The following is a 21,906-nucleotide window of genomic DNA, read 5'->3' on the forward strand; positions in this document are numbered from 1 at the left end:
TAGAGATTTCATCATTTTTTCTCAAAGAATTAAATGAACCTTATTTTTATATGGTATACAGGTAGTTAAAGACAAATCTCCCAGACTCCTATTAATGTCTGCATTTTTATTTAAATGACTCTACCACACCCTTTTTGAAATTGGTTTCTTTAAAAGTGATAAAAGTCCAGGCATAAAAAAGCAGGCATTTTTTCTTTACCCTTTAATAATAATTTTTAGCATATTTCTTTCCAACACATGCCAATCATGTTCTGTTGTGCTGCAGCAAAACTGCAACATAATTTCAATAAAATCAGTTATTTTGTGAAATATAAAAGTTTGCTATATTTACAATTGCAATTGGATCACAATACTCAGGATATTGGGCTATCTTGTGAAACATGTATAGCTGGCTATTATGCTCAGTACATCTAGAAACGCAACATTTTTACCTTTGATTTTTTCATACTTTCCTTTATAATTTCGTTGTACATGTATATTTGAATTATAATTATATCCAGGGTCAAAATTCACGTTTGACTAAGCACACAGTTAATAAAGTGTAAAAACCACCATTTGCATTTACCAATGCAAGGCGTCGTCGGTTAAAAAATATTGACTGTAGACCCAAGTGTTGCATTTCTAGATGTACTCGGTATATAAACAGCACTTTAGCGCTTTTGCTGCTAGGATTTATTTTTGCAAATCAGGGTAGTTTGCAAATTCTGTAAATACCTGTTCCCCTTCACTGACATCATTTTCATCATCATCGTCAACATCATCTTCTGCTGTATGATAGTCACTTTGTCTAGAAGAATGTGCAGTATGATATGCTGACTTGCATTCACTCTTAGACAAACTGTCACCTTCCTCGCTATCTTCTTCACATTCTTCCTCCTCATGTACTGAAAGACCCATTGATCCACTCTGTCTTGACTCGACACTATTTTCATCATTTAACATATACAAAGTGCAATTTGAACCACTAGAATCTATGTGTGAATTATCTAAACATTCTGCCAAGTCATCAATATCAGAATCACTCTGTCTTACTCTTGTTGATTTTGTAGTCCGTCTTCTATTAACATGATTCATTAACAAACTTTCTGACAATCTATCTAAATTTGACTTCGAATTTTTGTCTTGATTTCGAGTCACTCTCCTACCTGAATCACTTTCCTGCTCTGAATCACTCTCTGTTTCATTATTTTCAGAATCTGTATCAGTATCACTGTCTTCATCAATGTCATTTTCTCCATCACTTTTGTCATCAGACGCTTCTTCATCTTCGTGTATTGCACTTAAATCTCCATCTCTGGAGACATCATCATTTGTTTCATTATCTTCACTTTCACTTTCATCTGTGTCTTCTTCAGTACAACTATTTTCATCACTCTCCTCACCTGAATCATTATCTGTTACATCACTATTTTCTTCAGTTACTGAATCATTATACAACTGTCCACATCTGACCTGTTTCAAACGTTCAGTTAAAAGAGAAACATTTTTTTCCAAATTTCTATCTGCTGGACTAAACAAACTCTCAGAATTGTTGAAAGCTTGACTCTGAGGTGTTACCTGCTTCATGCGACTTTCAGCTAAGTTTGCTCTTACACCTTCTGACAATACACTTGAAATAAAACTTTCTCTCAGTTTCTGCAGTTCTATAGAAGCAACACAAGTTAGTGGTTTCATTCCATTTGATGATTTGTCTGTCCTTTTTGACCAACTTGATGCATCTTCTGAACAGTTTGAAGACAATACTGACGGTGTGTTAAATAAACTTTGAGAATGAACACTTTCAGGTGTATTTATGTCAGTATAATCAGCATCTGTACCTGGGCTAGGTACAATCTCTATATGTGATATATCAGTAACTTTCATATTGTCATCTGCAGCATCTTTACGTCTAGTCCTTTTTGCTACAGGGGTACTTGTTTCTACAGACAATACTTTATTATTCCCTTTCTTTACATCAACAGGCGGTGAATCAGAAATAACTAGACTATAATTATCAAAATCACTGAAATTCACTGAAAGCTCATGACAAGCTTTTGAATTATTGCATGTTCTAACTGCTCGTTTCCGTTTGGCTGTTACTCCACGAAGCTGTTTTTTCAAGTTTGCAGAATCATTATAGTCAATTTTCTGGTTCCTGTCTCTAAGGGCTCTAGTTTTACGAGTCTTTTCAGATCCAATGGAACAATCTGTGCTTGATGAAATAGTGAAGATCTGTTTCTGAAATTTGTAATCATGAACTGTTATAAATTTTCATTTACAATACATGATTCTGCCAGAACATATATATAACAAAATATTTCTGTGATTTCTCAGTAAAAACACCGAGTTCTGGCATCATTTTTTTCAACTCCAAACATTTGCTTGAAATGTCACAATTTTAAAATGACACTTTTCGATAATATTTCAGTGATGGTAACGCTGCACCTAATTAAGGTAGTTCTGCATGTTTAGATAAAAAAATTCCTACCATGTAAAACTTGATTTAATCCTGACTTTCTTTAAAAACTTCAGAAAATCTGGTTAATAAATGAGCAGGTTGTGTGCTTGAAATTTTTTGCTACACTGATTTGAAACATTTGGAACTCACACAAGTTTTCATAATGGGAGTGTATGGGAAATTCACAATTTTGATAACATGATCGTGAATAGAACTTTTTCTACAATATAGATGTTAATAAACTTCTCAATCGTAAAAAAATATAGTCAATAATATGGTTAAGCAAAATGTACAGGTTTATGCATCTTTTTTAAAGATATCTGCCAGACATAAAAAAGATCCATATATTGCAAGCTAATTTTAAGACATCATTTGGAATAATTTAATGTGTCAAATGTTTGAATGTCATACTTAATCTTTAGAAAGACAGTAATTTTGCCCTTTAAATAATGGTTGCCAAAACTTGCCATTAATTCCATCAACTGATGTTCATTTCTGTTTGCTAATTTCAGGCTTTATTCTACATCATCCAGATAAATGATGTTATGCTATTACTTCCTATGTATCAAACCTGTAGAACTACCTTTTGAGGCATCTTTGAAGTTCAAAAAGGTTAAAATTTTGTGTGACACCAATGTCCTATGGACGCACATCTAGTTAGTCAGTATATTTAAGTAGTGTCAAATTTGAAAACTATGGTTTTACAACATCAAATATATTTTTATGCAATCATTACACACATGTCTTAATGAAAGCTTTCACAAGTTATATAATTATTATATATTTAAAAATGAAGACAGGATAGCATTCATAGGCAAACATCATCGGACACCAATAGGTGTCTTAACTAGGTTTCTTCACAATGTCATGTCATTGTGTGTAGTGTACCGGAATAAAACACTTACATAATATTATATCTTGTGATGCAGGCAGAGTGACCAATCTGCAACATAACTGAGTAAAACCAGAATTAAAATAAGGCAAACAGATGTCTCATCTAAATACTACCCCTTCAAGGAAGCTATTAATTATCAATGTTACGTCTTTAGTCATACAATGAACTTACATTAGCCTTTGGTCCTTCCTTCTTAGATTGTTTGGATTCTGTATTTCTTGTTTGTCTTTTAGGATTTTCATTTTCTTTATTTTCTGCCTTTCTCACCTTCCTTGTGCTCCTGTTGATAAAAAATATTACTTCATGAAGCATATGCTTAGAAAATTAGCAAGGTTGTGGCAGAATAGCGTAACAGCATATTGCAGCTAAAATTTAAATCACTGTACTTCTTACTTTTAAACTACATACTATAAGTTAACAACTACACGTTTCCTCCAATAACCAGGTGTAGGAAATCAGTTTTTTTCTTTGTTAGGTTTTAATTTTGAGGATTGACTGAAACGTGAAATCTGTGAAAATTAGACCCCAACAAAAAAAGCAACAACAAGCAAATTCAATGAATTGGTATCTCCCGGCAAAAGGGTTTATGGTGAGGAATGGCAAAAAAATATACCCGGCAAAAAGTTAAGGATGTTACTAAGAAGCAAATAATGTCATTAGTCAAGCACAATTTAACAGAAAATGAATGCTTTTTTTTTTTGGTGGTTGGGGCGGGGGGGGGGTACAAAACTTCACATGATTATAAATATTGATGGGGGAAAAAAATGTGGGGGGGGGGGGGGAGAGGGATGCATGATTGGGGTGGTGGGCATGACTGAGTGGAGAGGGAGGTGGGGAAAAGGTACAACAGTACAACTTTGCATGCTAATAAAATATTCATGGTTTGAAAAAAATAAATAAAAAGGAATGGAGGGTGTGTGTGTGTGTGTGTGGGGGGGGGGGGGGGGGTTAAGGTGGTGTTACCAAGGCAAGGTGGTGACCAGGTGTGGCTACACAAGTTCACATATTTATAAACAAGAGCTGTCGGAGGACAGCAACGCTCGACTATTCAACAGCCTTGTCAATTGAATGAATACAAAAGTTGAAAAAGGGGCATAATTTTGTAAAATGCAAAGTAGAGGTATTGAACCTCTGTACTGCATGTCATATCATGACAGTGAACAAGTGTGTGAAGTTTCAATCCTTTCCAATTTGTGGATACTGAGATACCAGCTTACATACAAAAACTTAACAAAAAACTGCTAAGTCAAAGGGGCATAATTTTGTAAAAATGCCAAGTAGAGTTATGGGACCTTCACAGTGCATGTTAGATCATGACAGTGAACAAGTGTGTGAAGTTTCAATCCATTCCAATTAGTGGATACTGAGATATCAGATTACATACAAAAATTTAACCAAAAACTGCTAAGTCGAAAAAGGGGCATAATTTTGAAAAAAAAGAGAGTAGATTTATGGGACTTGCTTAGTGCATGTCAGATCATGATAGTGAACAAGTATGTGAAGTTTCAATCCATTCCCATTAGTAAGTACTGAGATACCAGCTTACATACAAAACCTTAACCAAAAATTTCTAAGTCGAAAAAGGGGCATAATTTTGTAAATAAGCAAAATAGAGTTATGGAACCTGTGCAATGTAGATCAGTTCATCACAGTGAATAAGTGTGTGAAGTTTCAATCCATTCCCACAAGTGGTTACTGAGTTACCAGCTTACATACAAAACCTTAACCAAAAATTTCTAAGTCGAAAAAGGGGCATAATTTTGTAAAAAAGCAAAATAGAGTTATGGAACCTGTGCAATGTAAGTCAGTTTGTCACAGTGAATAAGTGTGTGAAGTTTCAATCCATTCCCACAAGTGGTTACTGAGATACCAGCTTACATACAAAACCTTAACCAAAATCGGGACGCGGACGCGGACGCCGACGCATGGGCGAGTGCAATAGCTCACTATTCTATGAATAGTCGAGCTAAAAATGTTCATGGAAAAGAATGAAAGAAGTTTAATGAAATTCTACCAACTGGTTGATTTGTTATGTACAAATCTGTGGATTTTTAAACAATTAAAGGGCAATAACTCTAAGGGAAACTGAATCAAAAAAAAATAATAAATTGACGGGCATCATCACAGTATGTTGGCTCATGTTTATTTCAAGTTTTATGAAATTCTACCAGATAGTTTCTGAGAAATGGCTGCAGACCGACATTTTTATTACGGTAAATCAAGGGCAATAACTCTAAGGGAAATTGACCAATCCAAACTAAAACTTGATGGGCATCATTGCAGTATGTTGGTTCATGTTTATTTCAAGTTTCATGAAATTCTACCTGCTAGTTACTGAGAAATGGCCGCACTGACGGACGGACAACGCCACTTCAATACCCCCCTCCTGATTTCATCGGCGGGGGATAATTATTTAATAAAGTCATTGTAAGCAAGGGTCTAATAAGACAGACTAAAAGGAATGCTGCACTGTAGAATGATCAAGTAAAACTTTGGTTTACCTTGTTTGTATTTTGGATGATTTTGAACTAAAGAGTGAGTGGTCACTATTTCCAGTTGAGTTTAAAGACAAAGCTCCATTCTCACTACTACTGCTGGACTGGAAGATGCTGGCTTGACGTGACGAATCATCTGAGGACGTACTGAACACACCACCTTTCTTCTTATCACTATCAGGTAACCATGTATCAGTGACAATGACACGGTTCTTATGACGTCCATATGTCCGCAGATTCCTGTCTTTCCTCATTGCTGATTATGCTTTAACCCAGATTCTGAAAATATGTACAACAATAAGAACTGTCACTGCAAGCAACTTTTTTTCCAATGAAGGTTCTAACACAAAAGCTGCAGTTAAAATAGTGCCATTTATGAATTATGAATGAAAATGTGTAGCCATTAAATCTCTTTTAAAATTAGTCTCTTGGTTTTCTGTCTCGAAATTTAACATAAACTCTTCTAAAACAAGAGCTGTCCGTAAGACAGCCAATGCTCGACTATTCAAATTATTGTCCCAGAAGCAGGAAAATGTTACCCTAAATGTAGAGTTTCAATCCAGTATCTGCATTAGTTTTGGAGATATAGTAACTTGCATGCAAAACTTTAACCAGAAGTTTTAAGTTCAAAAGGGGGCATAATTTGACCAAAATGCATGTCAGAGTTGTGGCATTTGATCCAGTGAGGTTGGTAATTGATCTAGAAAAAGAAACAAGAGGACCATGATGGTCCTGAATCGCTCACCTATCCCCACATGACCCAGTGTTGAACTGAGTATGACGTCGTTATTTCTATTATTTGACATAGTGACCTAGTTTTTGAGCACATGTGACCTAGATATCATCAAGATAAAAAATTCTGACCAATTTTCATGAAGATCCATTGAAAAATATGACCTCTAGAGAGGTCACAAAGTTTTTCTATTATTTGACCTAATGACCTAGTTTTAGAAGGCACGTGACCCACTTTTAAATCTGACATAGACACCATCAAGGTGAACATTCTCACCAATTTTCATGAAGATCTCGTGAAAAATATGGCCTCTAGAGAGGTCACAAGGTTTTTCTATTTTTCGGCCTACTGACCTAGTTTTTCACCGCACATGACCCAGTTACGAACCTGACCTAGAAATCATCAAGCTGAACATTCTCACCAATTTTCATGAAGATCCACTGAGAAATATGGCCTCTAGAGGTCACAAGGTTTTTCTATTTTTAGACCTACTGACCTAGTTTTTGACCCCACGTGACCCAGTTTCGAACTTGACCTAGATATCATCAAGGTGAACATTCTGACCAATATTCATGAAGATCTCATGAAAAATATGGCCTCTAGAGAGGTCACAAGGTTTTTCTATTTTTAGATCTACTGACCTAGTTTTTAATGCCACGTGACCCAGTTTCGAACTTGACCTAGATATCATCAAGGTAAACATTCTGACCAATTTTCATGAAGATCTTTGAAATATATGGCCTCTAAAGAGGTCACAAGGTTTTTCTAGTTTTAGACCTACTGACCTAGTTTTTGATGGTACGTGACCCAGTTTCAAACTTGACCTAGATATCATCAAGATGAACATTCTGACCAATTTCCATGAAGATCCATTGAGAAATAAGGCCTCTAGAGCGGTCAAAAGGTTTTTCTATTTTTAGACCTACTGACCTAGTTTTTGACCCCACGTGACCTAGTTTCCAACTTGACCTAGATATCATCAAGGTGAACATTCTCACCAACATTCATGAAGATCTCATGAAAAATAAGGCCTCTAGAGAGGTCACAAGGTTTTTCTATTTTTAGATCTACTGACCTAGTTTTTAACCCCACGTGACCCAGTTTCAAACTTTACCTAGATATCATCAAGGTGAACATTCTGACTAATTTTCATAAAGATCCATTGAGAAATATGGCCTCTAGAGAGGTCACAAGGTTTTTCTATTTTTAGACCTACTGACCTAGTTTTTGACCCCACGTGACCCAGTTTCGAACTTGACCTAGATATCATCAAGGTGAACATTCTGACCAATATTCATGAAGATCTCATGAAAAATATGGCCTCTAGAGAGGTCACAAGGCTTTTCTATTTTTAGAACTACTGACCTAGTTTTTGACCCCATGTGACCCAGTTTCGAACTTGATCTAGATATCATCAAGGTGAACATTCTGACCAATTTTCATGAAGATCTCATGAAAAATATGCCTCTAGAGAGGTCACAAGGTTTTTCTATTTTTAGATCTACTGACCTAGTTTTTGACCACACGTGACTAAGTTTCAAACATGACCTAAATATCATCAAGATGAACATTCTGACCAACTTTCATAAATATCCCATGAAAAATGTGACCTCTAGAGATGTCACAAGCAAAAGTTTACGCACGGACGACGGACACCGCGCGATCACAAAAGCTCACCTTGTCACTTCGTGACAGGTGAGCTAAAAATAAGTTTCAAATCTATATGCCTTTAAGTATTAGCTGTATGTACTTGCACGTAAAACTTTAACCAGGATTTTCTAAGTCCAAAAGGGGGCATAATTTGGCAAAATGCAGGTCGAGTTATGGGACTTGATGCTATCAACTAGTTTTATAACCCTGATAGCCTGGCTCCCTGGCTGCATGGTTATTTTTATATAAATACTGGAAACATTTTGTAAGAAAATTTTACACCTCTAAAATAGCACAGTTTTATCTGATGGCTGAACCATACCTATGTTCGGAGCCAGGGGCAATAAAAATCTCAATGTAGAAACAACCTTCTGGAGTTACTTCCCTCTTAATGAAGAAAACTGATATATGTAAATAAGAACAAACATAGGGACGGTAGCCAGTCTATAACCCTGAAGACACATGTGAAGTTTCAATTCAATATCTGCATTAGTTTTGGAGATAGTAACTTGCATGTAAAACTTTAACCAGGATTTTCTAAGTCCAAAAGGGGGCATAATTTGCTCAAAATACATGTCAGAGTTATGGAACTTGACCCAGTGAGGTTGATAATTGACCTAGAAAGAGAAACAAGAGGGCCAAGATGGCCCTGGGTCGCTCACCTGCGAGACAAACCATAACAGTGTGAACATGTTTGACCTGGTGATTTCATGGAAACAAATATTCTGACAAATTTTCATTAAAATTGGAGCAAAAATCATAATGTAAACAAGTATTTTCTTTGATTTGACCTAGTGACTAGTTTTTGACCCCAGATGATCCATATTCGATCTTGACCTAGATTTCATCAAGACTATCATCCTGACCAAATTTCATGAAGATCAATTGAAGAATACAGCCTCTATCATATACACAAAGTTTTTCTTTGATATGACATAGTGACCTAGTTTCTGACCCGAGATGAAACATATTCGAACTTGACCTAGATTTCATCAAGGCAACCATTCTGACTAAATTTTATGAAAATCCAGTGTAAAATGCAGCCCCTATTGCATACACAAGGTCTTTCCTTGATTTGACCTAGTGACCTAGTTTTTTACCCCAGATGACCCATTTTCATACCTGACCTAGAATTCATCGAGTCTATCATTCTGACAAAATTTCTTGAAGATCAGTTGAAAAATACAGCCTCTATCGTATACACAAGGTTTTCCTTTGATTTGAACTAGTGACCTAGTTTTTGACCCCAGATGACCCGTATTCAACCTTGACCTAGATTTCATCAAGGCTATCATTCTGACACAGGCGGATCAAATGTCATTTAATTACAATGACAGACCTACCTTTAACCTTAAACAACATTTATGCCTTAGATAAAACAATACAACAGTATTAAATGAACACACATATTTGTTTAATAATTAACTTCTCAAAGTATCAACTGACTTGCCATATTAACTGTTTTATCCAATAATGGCATTTCAAAAATATTCATGCCTTTACTCAGAAATAGTGAGTTAGGTCGAGGTCAAACCTCAGCTGTTCTTCTACTGCTTGGCTGAGGCAATTTAAATACAATGTCATCATATTCCACCTCATCAGTTTCGTGTTGTCTGGTGTAATAAACATTAAAGCCTTATTCATTTTCATGGGTTACGTTTAAAAAAAAACTCAACTGATACTCTGATAGGTAAAGTTTTCTACATTTGTATGCATTAATTTACCAATGTAACTTGTGGTTTTCTTCCAGCTGTACTACTGTTCCATAGTGCCTAATTGCATGTGTCCAACTGTGCCCAAACCCCACTGGCCACCCTTATATTTTTCAAAAAAAAAAAAAAAAAAAAAATGATATGAAGGTCACCTCTTTCAGTGGGATTAAACAGTTATCAATCAATGTTTGCTTTACAAATAGTGATATAGAAATGGCTTCAAAGAGTTCACTGCAGAACTTTACGAGACAATATCATTATTTTGTGATGTTTTTTTTTTTACTCAGAGCAGAAAAAACAAGGAGATGCGTTCAATAAATGCTTGATGCGCCCAGTGGCATCCTTGTCGATACAAAGCAACCCAAAGCAAGTCCAAAACGAGGTCAAGTTCAAGGTCAAGGTCAAACTGAGGTCAGGCGATGTCTGAAGATGAGGAATGGTCACAGGTTACACCTGCACTAGTATCAAGTCATTCTATTTAGGGGTATTGATGCTAGACGAAATGGTCCCATTTGGTTAACCTCGTACGGACGGACGAACGAATGGACAATCACTATACGCCTCCCACATCAGTAGATGCCGGGGGCATATAAAGAAAAAACTCAACTTTAGTTTTATCTTAAATCCTCCCGCCTTCAAACTCTGTATAAAAACAGCTTGAAAAGGGCAAGATTTTTAGTGATTCAAATAGTCTAATCTTCTATTTCTTGATTACTTTACTTTCCAAAAGTTACATCTGATGTCCCATGGTGCCCCGGTTTCCCCTACTAAAAGCCATACATGTATAATCAGAAAACAATTTATTAATTTGATCTGATTCAAGAACGAGGCATGGATATGGTATCATAAATAAGTTACATATAAACTTTAAAAGGTTCAGACACATTGGCACATCCAAAGATTCCTACAAATATTCATTTTTTCCTAAAACAGTAGGTCAGTGAACACATTGCCCATTGTTGCACACACAGCTAGATAAATAGTGTTAAAATAAATGAAAAATAAGTAAATATCTAGCAATAAAGAAAAAATTTATCAATGAAAAAAACACTAATAATTTGTATCCCATGTATCCCATTGTAACCTGTTTACAAAAATGGAGTGTGTGGAAAAGTTTGTACTTTTGGGCCATATATGGCACACAGCAGCCACAGATGACTTCTTCAAAGCTACTGTCACTATGCCTGTTCTAATCTCTGCCCTCAGTCTGTAAACAGCTACCAGTGTAGTAAAATTTGAAAAGTTTTATTGTTTGGCATAACAAACTCATAGTATAAAAAACTCACAAAATTTAAAATATAGAAACTTAAATTTGACCCTCATATTTCCACGTGCCACCATTAATATATCGTTTAAGATTATAGAGCTACTAAACCAAAATGGCTGATCGATAACACGAAAAAATAGGGTGGGCATGCTGTTTTAAGTGAAATAAATAAGTTTACAGCATCATTTATGCATGTCCTAACAAACATTTGATACCTCTTAAATACTTTCGTAATCCTAACCTATCCTCAAAGGGTTGTCTAGGAATATAGAACTTCCGTAATCCTAGAATCGGAGGCTAAGATTACGGTAGTCCAACTAATTTGACGTGATCCTAGGAAATATTGTGATAATTTTTTTCATATGGGCAATATCCCCATTCGCGTCAAACACTTGAAAGACCAAAATAGTTGAAGCAATTTCCAATGAAATTTTCATTGCTGTCGACGCTTTACATGCTATAGGTTTAAATGCAGGATATTTCACGAATTAGCCATAAATTCAAATAAAACTTACATGTATTGAAAGGGGATTCAATTCCTCATTGATTTATGCCAAAATTATCAAATAATATCCAAAATTACGAATTTTCTGGAGATTTAAACCTTTGTATGTACTGTACACAATTAACGTTTACAGTGTCTACATGCAAATATGTAATTAGCATATTACCTCATGTTAATCATGGAACTATAACACTTTTTGTTTAAAGGGTTTACCAGTCACATGTTAAGTGGCGATAATTAGATGATCAGAGATTGATCTTATGGGATTCTGAAGGGAAAAAAAGCATGCGACTGCATGTGGTGATATGCTTAATTATTATGAATTCACTCGAGCTCACTTCCCTGGAGAAATATTTTACCACGTAACTTCAAACCTTTATCAAAGGACCGATTTTTGTTGGATTTGAATAAATAAAATGAAAAAAAAAAAAAAAAAAAAAAAACCCAGAAAGCTGACACATTTCTAAATCTTATAGAGCCATAATTATAATTATTGTTTATAATGTCAGATAACAAACATTCTTCTTGAACGCAGAGAATGTTTCAAACGAAATTGTTGTTTTAACTCCAAAAATTAGTTTAATTAATTTAATCTTAAAACTGATGTGTGAAAAATACAATGTAATCTATTTAAATTAAAATAACAATGAAATTTTTTTTAAAAGTCCGACAACTAAGTTTCATTTAGTATTCCGAACTTTTAGATAAAACTGCAGAAAATCATCCAGGTTTAACACGCATTTAAATGGTGAAGAACAAAGCAATATCATAAACAAATATTTTCAGGCAACAGTTTAAATTACAGTGGAACACATTGCCCATTGTTGCACACACAGCTAGATAAATAGTGTTAAAATAAATGAAAAATAAGTAAATATCTAGCAATAAAGAAAAAATTTATCAATGAAAAAAACACTAATAATTTGTATCCCATGTATCCCATTGTAACCTGTTTACAAAAATGGAGTGTGTGGAAAAGTTTGTACTTATGGGCCATATATGGCACACAGCAGCCACAGATGACTTCTTCAAAGCTACTGTCACTATGCCTGTTCTAATCTCTGCCCTCAGTCTGTAAACAGCTACCAGTGTAGTAAAATTTGAAAAGTTTTATTGTTTGGCATAACAAACTCATAGTATAAACAACTCACAAAATTTAAAATATAGAAACTTAAATTTGACCCTCATATTTCCACGTGCCACCATTAATATATCGTTTAAGATTATAGAGCTACTAAACCAAAATGGCTGATCGATAACACGAAAAAATAGGGTGGGCATGCTGTTTTAAGTGAAATAAATAAGTTTACAGCATCATTTATGCATGTCCTAACAAACATTTGATACCTCTTAAATACTTTCGTAATCCTAACCTATCCTCAAAGGGTTGTCTAGGAATATAGAACTTCCGTAATCCTAGAATCGGAGGCTAAGTTTTATTGTTTGGCATAACAAACTCATAGTATAAACAAGAGCTGTCGGAGGACAGCAACGCTCGACTATTCAACAGCCTTGTCGACTGAATGAATACGAAAGTTGAAAAAGGGGCATAATTCAAAAAAAGCAAAATAGGGTTATGGAACCTGCATAGTGCTTATCAGCTCATGACAGTGGACAAGTGTGTGAAGTTTCAATCCATTCCCATTAGAGGGTACTGAGATACCAGCTTACATATAAGAATTTAACCCAAAACTCCTAAGTTTAAAAAGGTGCATAATTTTGTAAAATGCAAAGTTGAGTTATTGACCCTTTGCACTGCATGTCATATCATGACAGTGAACAAGTGTGTGAAGTTTCAATCCTTTCCCATTAGTGGATACTGAGATACCAGCTTACATACAAAACCTTAACCAAAAAATTCTAAGTCGAAAAAGGGGCATAATTTTCTAAAAAAGCAAAATAGAGTTATGCAACCTGCTTTGTGCATGTCAGATCATGACAGTGAACAAGTGTGTGAAGTTTCAATCCATTCCAATTAGTGAGTACTGAGATACCAGCTTACATACAAAACCTTAACCAAAAAATTCTAAGTCGAAAAAGGGGCATAATTTTGTAAAAAAGCAAAATAGAGTTATGGACCTGTGCAATGTAAGTCAGTTTATCACAGTGAATAAGTGTGTGAAGTTTCAATCCATTCCCACAAATGGTTACTGAGATACCAGCTTACATACAAAACCTTGACCAAAAATTTCTAAGTCGAAAAAGGGGCATAATTTTGTAAAAAAGCAAAATAGAGTTATGGGACCTGTGCAGTGTAAGTCAGTTTATCACAGTGAATAAGTGTGTGAAGTTTCAATCCATTCCCACAAGTGGTTACTGAGATACCAGCTTACATACGAAACCTTAACCAAAAATTTCTAAGTCGAAAAAGGGGCATAATTTTGTAAAAAAAAGCAGAATAGAGTTATGGGACCTGTGCAATGTAAGTCAGTTTATCACAGTGAATAAGTGTGTGAAGTTTCAATCCATTCCCACATGTGGTTGCTGAGATACCAGCTTACATACAAAACTTAACCAAATCGGGACGCGGATGCGGACGCCGACGCATGGGCGAGTCCAATAGCTCTACTATTCTATGAATAGTCGAGCTAAAAACTCATAAAATTTAAAATATAGAAACTTAAATTTGACCCTCATATTTCCACGTGCCACCCACCATTAATATATCGTTAAAGATTATAGAGCTACTAAACCAAAATGGCTGATCGATAACACGAAAAAATAGGGTGGGCATGCTGTTTTAAGTGAAATAAATAAGTTTACAGCATCATTTATGCATGTCCTAACAAACATTTGATACCTCTTAAATACTTTCGTAATCCTAACCTATCCTCAAAGGGTTGTCTAGGAATATAGAACTTCCGTAATCCTAGAATCGGAGGCTAAGATTACGGTAGTCCAACTAATTTGACGTGATCCTAGGAAATATTGTGATAATTTTTTTCATATGGGCAATATCCCCATTCGCGTCAAACACTTGAAAGACCAAAATAGTTGAAGCAATTTCCAATGAAATTTTCATTGCTGTCGATGCTTTACATGCTATAGGTTTAAATGCAGGATAATTTCACGAATTAGCCATAAATTCAAATAAAACTTACATGTATTGAAAGGGGATTCAATTCCTCATTGATTTATGCCAAAATTATCAAATAATATCCAAAATTACGAATTTTCTGGAGATTTAAACCTATGTATGTACTGTGCACAATTAACGTTTACAGTGTCTACATGCAAATATGTAATTAGCATATTACCTCATGTTAATCATGGAACTATAACACTTTTTGTTCAAAGGGTTTACCAGTCACATGTTAAGTGGCGATAATTAGATGATCAGAGATTGATCTTAAGGGATTCTGAAGGGAAAAAAAGCATGCGACTGCATGTGGTGATATGCTTAATTATTATGAATTCACTCGAGCTCACTTCCCTGGAGAAATATTTTACCACGTAACTTCAAACCTTTATCAAAGGACCGATTTTTGTTGGATTTGAATAAATAAAATGAAAAAAAAAAAAAAAAAAAAAAAAACCAGAAAGCTGACACATTTCTAAATCTTATAGAGCCATAATTATAATTATTGTTTATAATGTCAGATAACAAACATTCTTCTTGAACGCAGAGAATGTTTCAAACGAAATTGTTGTTTTAACTCCAAAAATTAGTTTAATTAATTTAATCTTAAAACTGATGTGTGAAAAATACAATGTAATCTATTTAAATTAAAATAACAATGAAATTTTTTTTAAAAGTCCGACAACTAAGTTTCATTTAGTATTCCGAACTTTTAGATAAAACTGCAGAAAATCATCCAGGTTTAACACGCATTTAAATGGTGAAGAACAAAGCAATATCATAAACAAATATTTTCAGGCAACAGTTTAAATTACAGTTTCGACTTGCTATTTTCATTAAAATATGTCCTAATTTTATTGTTCTAAATACTCTGAATCAACAAGGCAAATATCATGTAAACAAGAGCTGTCCATAAGACAGCCAAGCTCGACTATTTGAAATATTGTCCCAGAGGCAGGAAAATATTACCGAAAAAGGTTAAATATCAAAAGAGTTTTAAGTTAGAAAGGGGGAATAATTTGACGAAAATGTATATCAGTTATGGGTCTTGCTGCTATCAACTAGTTTTATAACCCCTAAGGCACATGTGAAGTTTCAATTCAATATCTGAATTAGTTTTGGAGAAAGAAACTCGCATGTAAAACTTTAACCAGAATTTTCAAAGTCCAAAAGAGGGCATAATTTTCCCAAAATACACGCCAGAGTTATGGAACTTGATCCAGTGAGGTTAGTAATTGATCTAGAAAAAGAAAAATAAGTTTCAAATCTATATGCCTTTTAGTAATAGCTGTATGTACTTGCACGCAAAACTTTAACCAGAATTTTCTAAGTCCAAAAGGGGGCATAATTTGCCCAAAATGAAGGTCAGAGTTATGGGACTTGCTGCTATCAACTAGTTTTATAACCCTGAAGACACATGTGAAGTTTCAAATCAATATCTGCATTAGTTTTGGAGATAATAACTTGCATGTAAAACTTGAACCAAAATTTTCTAAGTCTAAAAGGGGGCATAATTTGCTAAAAATACATGTCAGAGTTATGGGTCTTGACCCAGTGAGGTTGGTAATTGATCTAGAAAAAGAAAAAATAAGTTTCAAAATCTATATGCCTTTTAGAAATAGCTGTATGTACTTGCACGCAAAACTTTAACCAGAATTTTCTAAGTCCAAAAGGGGGCATAATTTGGCCAAAATCAAAGTCAGAGTTATGGGACTTGCTGCTATCAATTAGTTTTATAACCCCGAAGACACATGTGAAGTTTCAAATCAATATCTGCATTAGTTTTGGAGATAGTAACTTGCATGTAAAACTTTAACCAAAATTTTCTAAGTCTAAAAGGGGGCATAATTTGCTCAAAATACATGTCAGAGTTATGGGACTTGACCCAGAGAGGTTGGTAACTGACCTAGAAAAAGAAAAAATAAGTTTCAAAGCTATATGCCTTTAATTGATGGCTGTATGTACTTGCATGCAAAAACTTAACCAAGGTGTGACGCCGACGCCAGGGTGAGTAGAATAGCTAGACTATTCTTCGAATAGTCGAGTTAAAAACGACATCATTCTCTCTGGGTAAGACAAGCCTAGATTTAGCCATTTTCACAGGGCGAAAAGTAACATTAATGTAGATATTTTCCATTTAAAAACAGATGCAAGCAATAATTTCATGGCAGAACTTTTGTTTTCAACAAATGCTTTCCCAGGATGAGTTAAACTGTAAGGCGTAAGTGTGTGAGTAATTGCAGAATAACCTACGGCATACACTTCAATTGGACGACAGCATAAGATAAGATAAATGCCACATTCCAGTCCCCGTATCAGTTGTTCCAGCTCAAGGTTAGGGTTACCTCTAGGTTTTACATAGGTTTAACAGTGTTCAATGCGTGTGTACACTCAATGCGGGCAATTTAATGCCAACCAAGGTGGTGCAAAAGTGCAAGAAAAACTCGGTTTTCACCCCCAACTTTAAATGCTAGTGGGAACACTGCTGTTGCTTTTGATTCCGAAGATACAAGATGCAAGATACAAATTTGATTTAAATATACAGACAACATTAGCTATGTATAGCTATTGACCGACATAAATAACAATAGTATATTTAATAACATAATAAAGATGTACCTATTAAAAGAGTTACAACATTAGCAAATCAAGTTTATAAATAATACATGAGTTATACATACAAATCACAGGCACGGGTCCAGTGTATATTTTTTGTTTAATATAATTTTTTCACACAAATATACTTTATATATGTTAGTCAAAAGAAAAAAAATATTTGTGTGAAAAAATTATATTATAGCTACTGGTACTGATGATAAACCCGAACAGATGATAAAGTCAACCACCTTGGAAATATTCGATTGCAATCGGTTATTTATAAAATTGAACACACCATCTAATAATTTCCACTTACAGCACCAACTGGTGTACTGTAAACAAAAACAAGAGATCACAGAGTGATCTTGGCGCCCACCAATGTGCCATTTTTGAGTGTTCCAAATTTCAAGACTTAATGACTAGCTCAAGGTCAAATTTCATTTCCGTACACAACACTGTGCATGTGGTCCAAATTCGAAAGATGTAGCTTGAGAAATGTGAAAGTAGGTCACTAGATCAATTTCAAGGACAAAGTTCTTTGTACACAAAACTATGCATGTGCATCAAGTTTGAAGGCTGTAGTTTGAGAAATTTGAAAGTAGGTCACTAGGTCAATCTTAAGGTCAAAGTTTATTTCGGTACACAAAACTATGCAAGTGGTCCAAATTTGAAGGCTGTAGCTTGAGAAATGTGAAAGTAGGTCACTAGATCAAAATCAAGATCAAATTTCACTTCATAACACAAATCTATGCATGTGGTCCAAATCTGAAGCCTGTATCTTCAAAAATGTGAAAGTAGGTCACTAGGTCAATGGCAAGGTCAAAGTTTGTTTTGGTACACAATCCTATGCATGTGGTCTAAATTTGAAGCCTGTAGCTACAGAAATGTGAAAGCCAGTCACAAGGTCAATCTTAAGGTCAAAGTTCATTTCGGTACACAAAACTATGCAAGTGGTCCAAATTTGAAGGCTGTAGCTTGAGAAATGTAAAAGTAGGTCACTAGATCAAAATCAAGGTCAAATTTTATTTCGAAATACAGAACTATGCATGTGGTCCAAATTTGAAGCCTGTACCTTCAAAAATGTGAAAGTAGGTCACTAGGTCAATGTAAAGGTCAAAGTTTGTTTCGGTACACAAAACCATGCATGTGGTCCAAATTTGAAGGCTGTAGCTTGAGAAATGTGAAAGTAGGTCACTAGGTCAAAATCAAGGTCAAATTGTATTTCGGAATACAGAACTATGCATGTGGTCCAAATTTGAAGCCTGTACCTTCAAAAATGTGAAAGTAGGTCACTAGGTCAATGTAAAGGTCAAAGTTTGTTTCGGTACATAAAACCATGCATGTGGTCCAAATTTGAAGGCTGTAGCTTGAGAAATGTGAAAGTAGGTCACTGGGTCAAAATCAAGGTCAAATTTCATTTCGGAACACGAAACTATGCATGTGGTCCAAATTTGAAGCCTGTACCTTCAAAAATGTGAAAGTAGGTCACTAGGTCAATGTCAAGGTCAAAGTTTTTTTCAGTGCACAAAACTATGCATGTGGTCCAAATTTGAAGGTTGTAGCTACAGAAATGTGAAAGTAGGTCACTAGGTCAAAATCAAGGTCAACTCATCTCAAGGTTCATCTTGCCACTCAAAACCATACATGTGGACCAAATTTGAATGTTGTAGGTTATTGACAAGAAGTTTTTAAAAGCTTTTCCCTATATATGTATATATGAACCATGTGACCCCGAGGGCGGGGCCATATTTGACCCTAGGGGGATAATTTTAACAAACTTGGTAGAGAACCACTAGATGGTGCTACATTACAAATATCAAAGCCCTAGGCTTTGTGGTTTGGACAAGAAGATTTTCAAAGTTTTTCTCTATATAAGTCTATGTAAACCATGTGACCCCCGGGGCGGGGCCATATTTGACCCTAGGGGGATAATTTGAACAAACTTAGTAGAAGACCACTAGATGATGTAACATACAAAATATCAAAGCCCTAGGCCCTGTGGTTTTGGACAAGAGGTTTTTCAAAGTTTTTCCCTATATAAGTCTATATAAACCATGTGACCCCCGGGGCGGGGCCATATTAGACCCATGGGAAATAATTTGAATTTTCTTGGTAGAGGACCACTAGATGATGCTTCATACCAAATATCAAAGCCCTAGGCTCTGTGGTTTTGGACAAGAAGATTTTTAAAGTTTTTCCCTATATAAATCTATGTAAATTATAGAAATAAACAAAGGGCCATAACTTACTAAAAAATTGTTGAACCAGTCTGATTTTCAGGGGGACACAACTAGGGTACCAATACATTATTCTGACAAAGTTTGGTCAAAATCCCCCTGGTAGTTTCTGAGGAGATGCGATAACGAGAAATTGTTAACGGAAGGACGGACGGACGGAAGGACGCCGGACCACGGACGCAGAGTGATTTGAATAGCCCACCATCTGATGATGGTGGGCTAACAAAATTGGTAAATATTCTGTATAAATAAATGACTTACATTTATTTGTATAACAAGAGCACCGCCTTGCGGGTGCTGACGCTCATCTGATTTTTTTTGTGTAATAGAAATATTGTCCTACCCATGATTTTCTAAGTCTAAAAAGGGCCATCATTCTTGCAAAAAGCAGGATAGAGTTATGTTTCTTAATGTTCAGTGTCCACTTATGATGGTGAAAAACTGTTGCAAGTTTTAAAGCAATAGCTTTGATAGTTTATGAGAAAAGTTGACTTAAACATAATACTCAACCAAGAAAATGATTTTCTAAGTCCAAAAGGGGCAATAATTATTGCAAAAAGCCGGATGGAGTTATGTTGCTTGCTGTACAGGGTCAGCTTATGATGGTCAACAAGTGTTGCAAGTTTCAAAGCAATAGCTTTGATAGTTTAAGAGAAAAAGTTGACCTAAACATAAAACTTAACCAAGAAATCTGATATTTTCTAAGTCCAAAAGGGGCCATAAATCTTGCAAAAAGCAGGATGGAGTTATGTTTCTTGCTGTACAGGGTCAACTTATGATGGTGAACAAGTGTTGCAAGTTTTAAAGCAATAGCTTTGATAGTTTAGGATAAAAGCTGACCTAAACATAAAACTTAACCATAAAAAAAAAGTTTCTAAGTCCAAAAGGGGCAATAAATCTTGCAAAAAGCAAGATGGAGTTATGTTTCTTGATGTACAGGGTCTGCTTATGATGGTGAACAAGTATTCCAAGTTTCAAAGCAATAGCTTTGATAGTTTAGGAGAAAAGTTGACCTAAACATAAAACTTAACCGAGAAATCTGATATTTTCTAAGTACAAAAGGGGCCATAAATCTTGCAAAAAGCAAGATGGAGTTATGTTTCTTGATGTACAGGGTCTGCTTATGATGGTGAACAAGTATTCCAAGTTTCAAAGCAATAGCTTTGATAGTTTAGGAGAAAAGTTGACCTAAACATAAAACTTAACCAAGAAATCTGGTATTTTCTAAGTACAAAAGGGGCCATAAATCTTGCAAAAAGCAAGATGGAGTTATGTTTCTTGCTATACAGGGTCAGCTTATGATGGTGAACAAGTATTCCAAGTTTCAAAGCAATAGCTTTGATAGTTTAGGAGAAAAGCTGACCTAAACATAAAACTTAACCAGGCAACGCCGACGCAGACGCTGACGCCGACAACCGCTCAAGTGATGACAATAACTCATCATTTTTTTTCAAAAAATCAGATGAGCTAAAAAATATTTATCTAAAATTACTGGGGAAGAGGGTGTTTTTTGCACATGTTCACTGTTGAAACATGAAGGCCTGACATTGGGTCACTTTTCATTACTTGATCAGGAATGACTGTTGCAGCATTTTGGGGAAAGTTTCAATATAATACGAAGAAAATTTTGTAAATGACAAAGTGGTCGAATTTATCATCAGTCGAGGTTCATACAGTCCCCATTTTACAAACCCCTTTCAGGGCCTGTGTGAGTTTGCTTACTAAATATAAATTTGAATTATGTAGTTTTCAGCAAATGTTAAGTTTTATTTTGATACCGACCGTTGATTACAATTTGCAGAAATAAAAAAGTTATAGGTAAAAAACCTCATTTTCTGTTCGGGTTTACAGTACCAGAGATAAACAAAAAATACAGTATACACTGGACCTGTGCCTGTGACTAGTCACAGATTGGGGGCCATAGATCTGTAGATTATATGCCAGTAATCAATATGCACCTTGTTTCTTTCTAATAAAATGTATTATTATTACAGTACTGTATATATAAATGTCTTGCTACATGTTTACATTTTTTCTCAAACGACACGTATTTTCGCGACATAGCCAAAGTATTCATCAATCAAAATATTTGTTGCAAATAAAAAGGAAGTCTACATTGAGTTTAAAACTTTGTTTGGTTGTTGATGACAATGTCAACATGGTACATCTGTTCTTACACATAATTCCAGTAAATTTTTGTGTTCCACCTCCACTGTTTACAAAACTCGCGCTGGACATGAAATTCGTAAAAAGACGCTTTTGATTGGTTGATTTTGCAATGATTTATCTGATTGGTCA

General features: G+C 35.1%; 1 protein-coding gene across 2 annotated transcripts in view; it reads right to left on the reverse strand.

Moving 5' to 3' along the window:
- LOC123546503 (uncharacterized) overlaps window positions 1-21,861 on the reverse strand; it is a 36,619-nt gene extending 14,758 nt beyond the window's left edge. The window contains exons 1-4 of one of the 2 annotated variants that reach the window (XM_045332840.2): window positions 21,786-21,861; window positions 5,834-6,106; window positions 3,504-3,612; window positions 715-2,217 (exon numbers count right to left, since the gene is read on the reverse strand). In XM_045332840.2, the coding sequence (XP_045188775.2) occupies window positions 715-2,217; window positions 3,504-3,612; window positions 5,834-6,081 (1,860 nt within the window). In that variant the 5' untranslated portion in view covers window positions 6,082-6,106; window positions 21,786-21,861. Of the gene's footprint in view, window positions 1-714; window positions 2,218-3,503; window positions 3,613-5,833; window positions 6,107-21,723 lie in introns of both variants that reach the window. The other variant, XM_045332841.2, reaches the window with a different exon arrangement.
- Window positions 21,862-21,906: the final 45 nt, after the last annotated feature.

This window comes from Mercenaria mercenaria, chromosome 9 (assembly GCF_021730395.1).
Source record: "Mercenaria mercenaria strain notata chromosome 9, MADL_Memer_1, whole genome shotgun sequence".
Taxonomy (NCBI): Eukaryota; Metazoa; Mollusca; class Bivalvia; order Venerida; family Veneridae; genus Mercenaria; species Mercenaria mercenaria.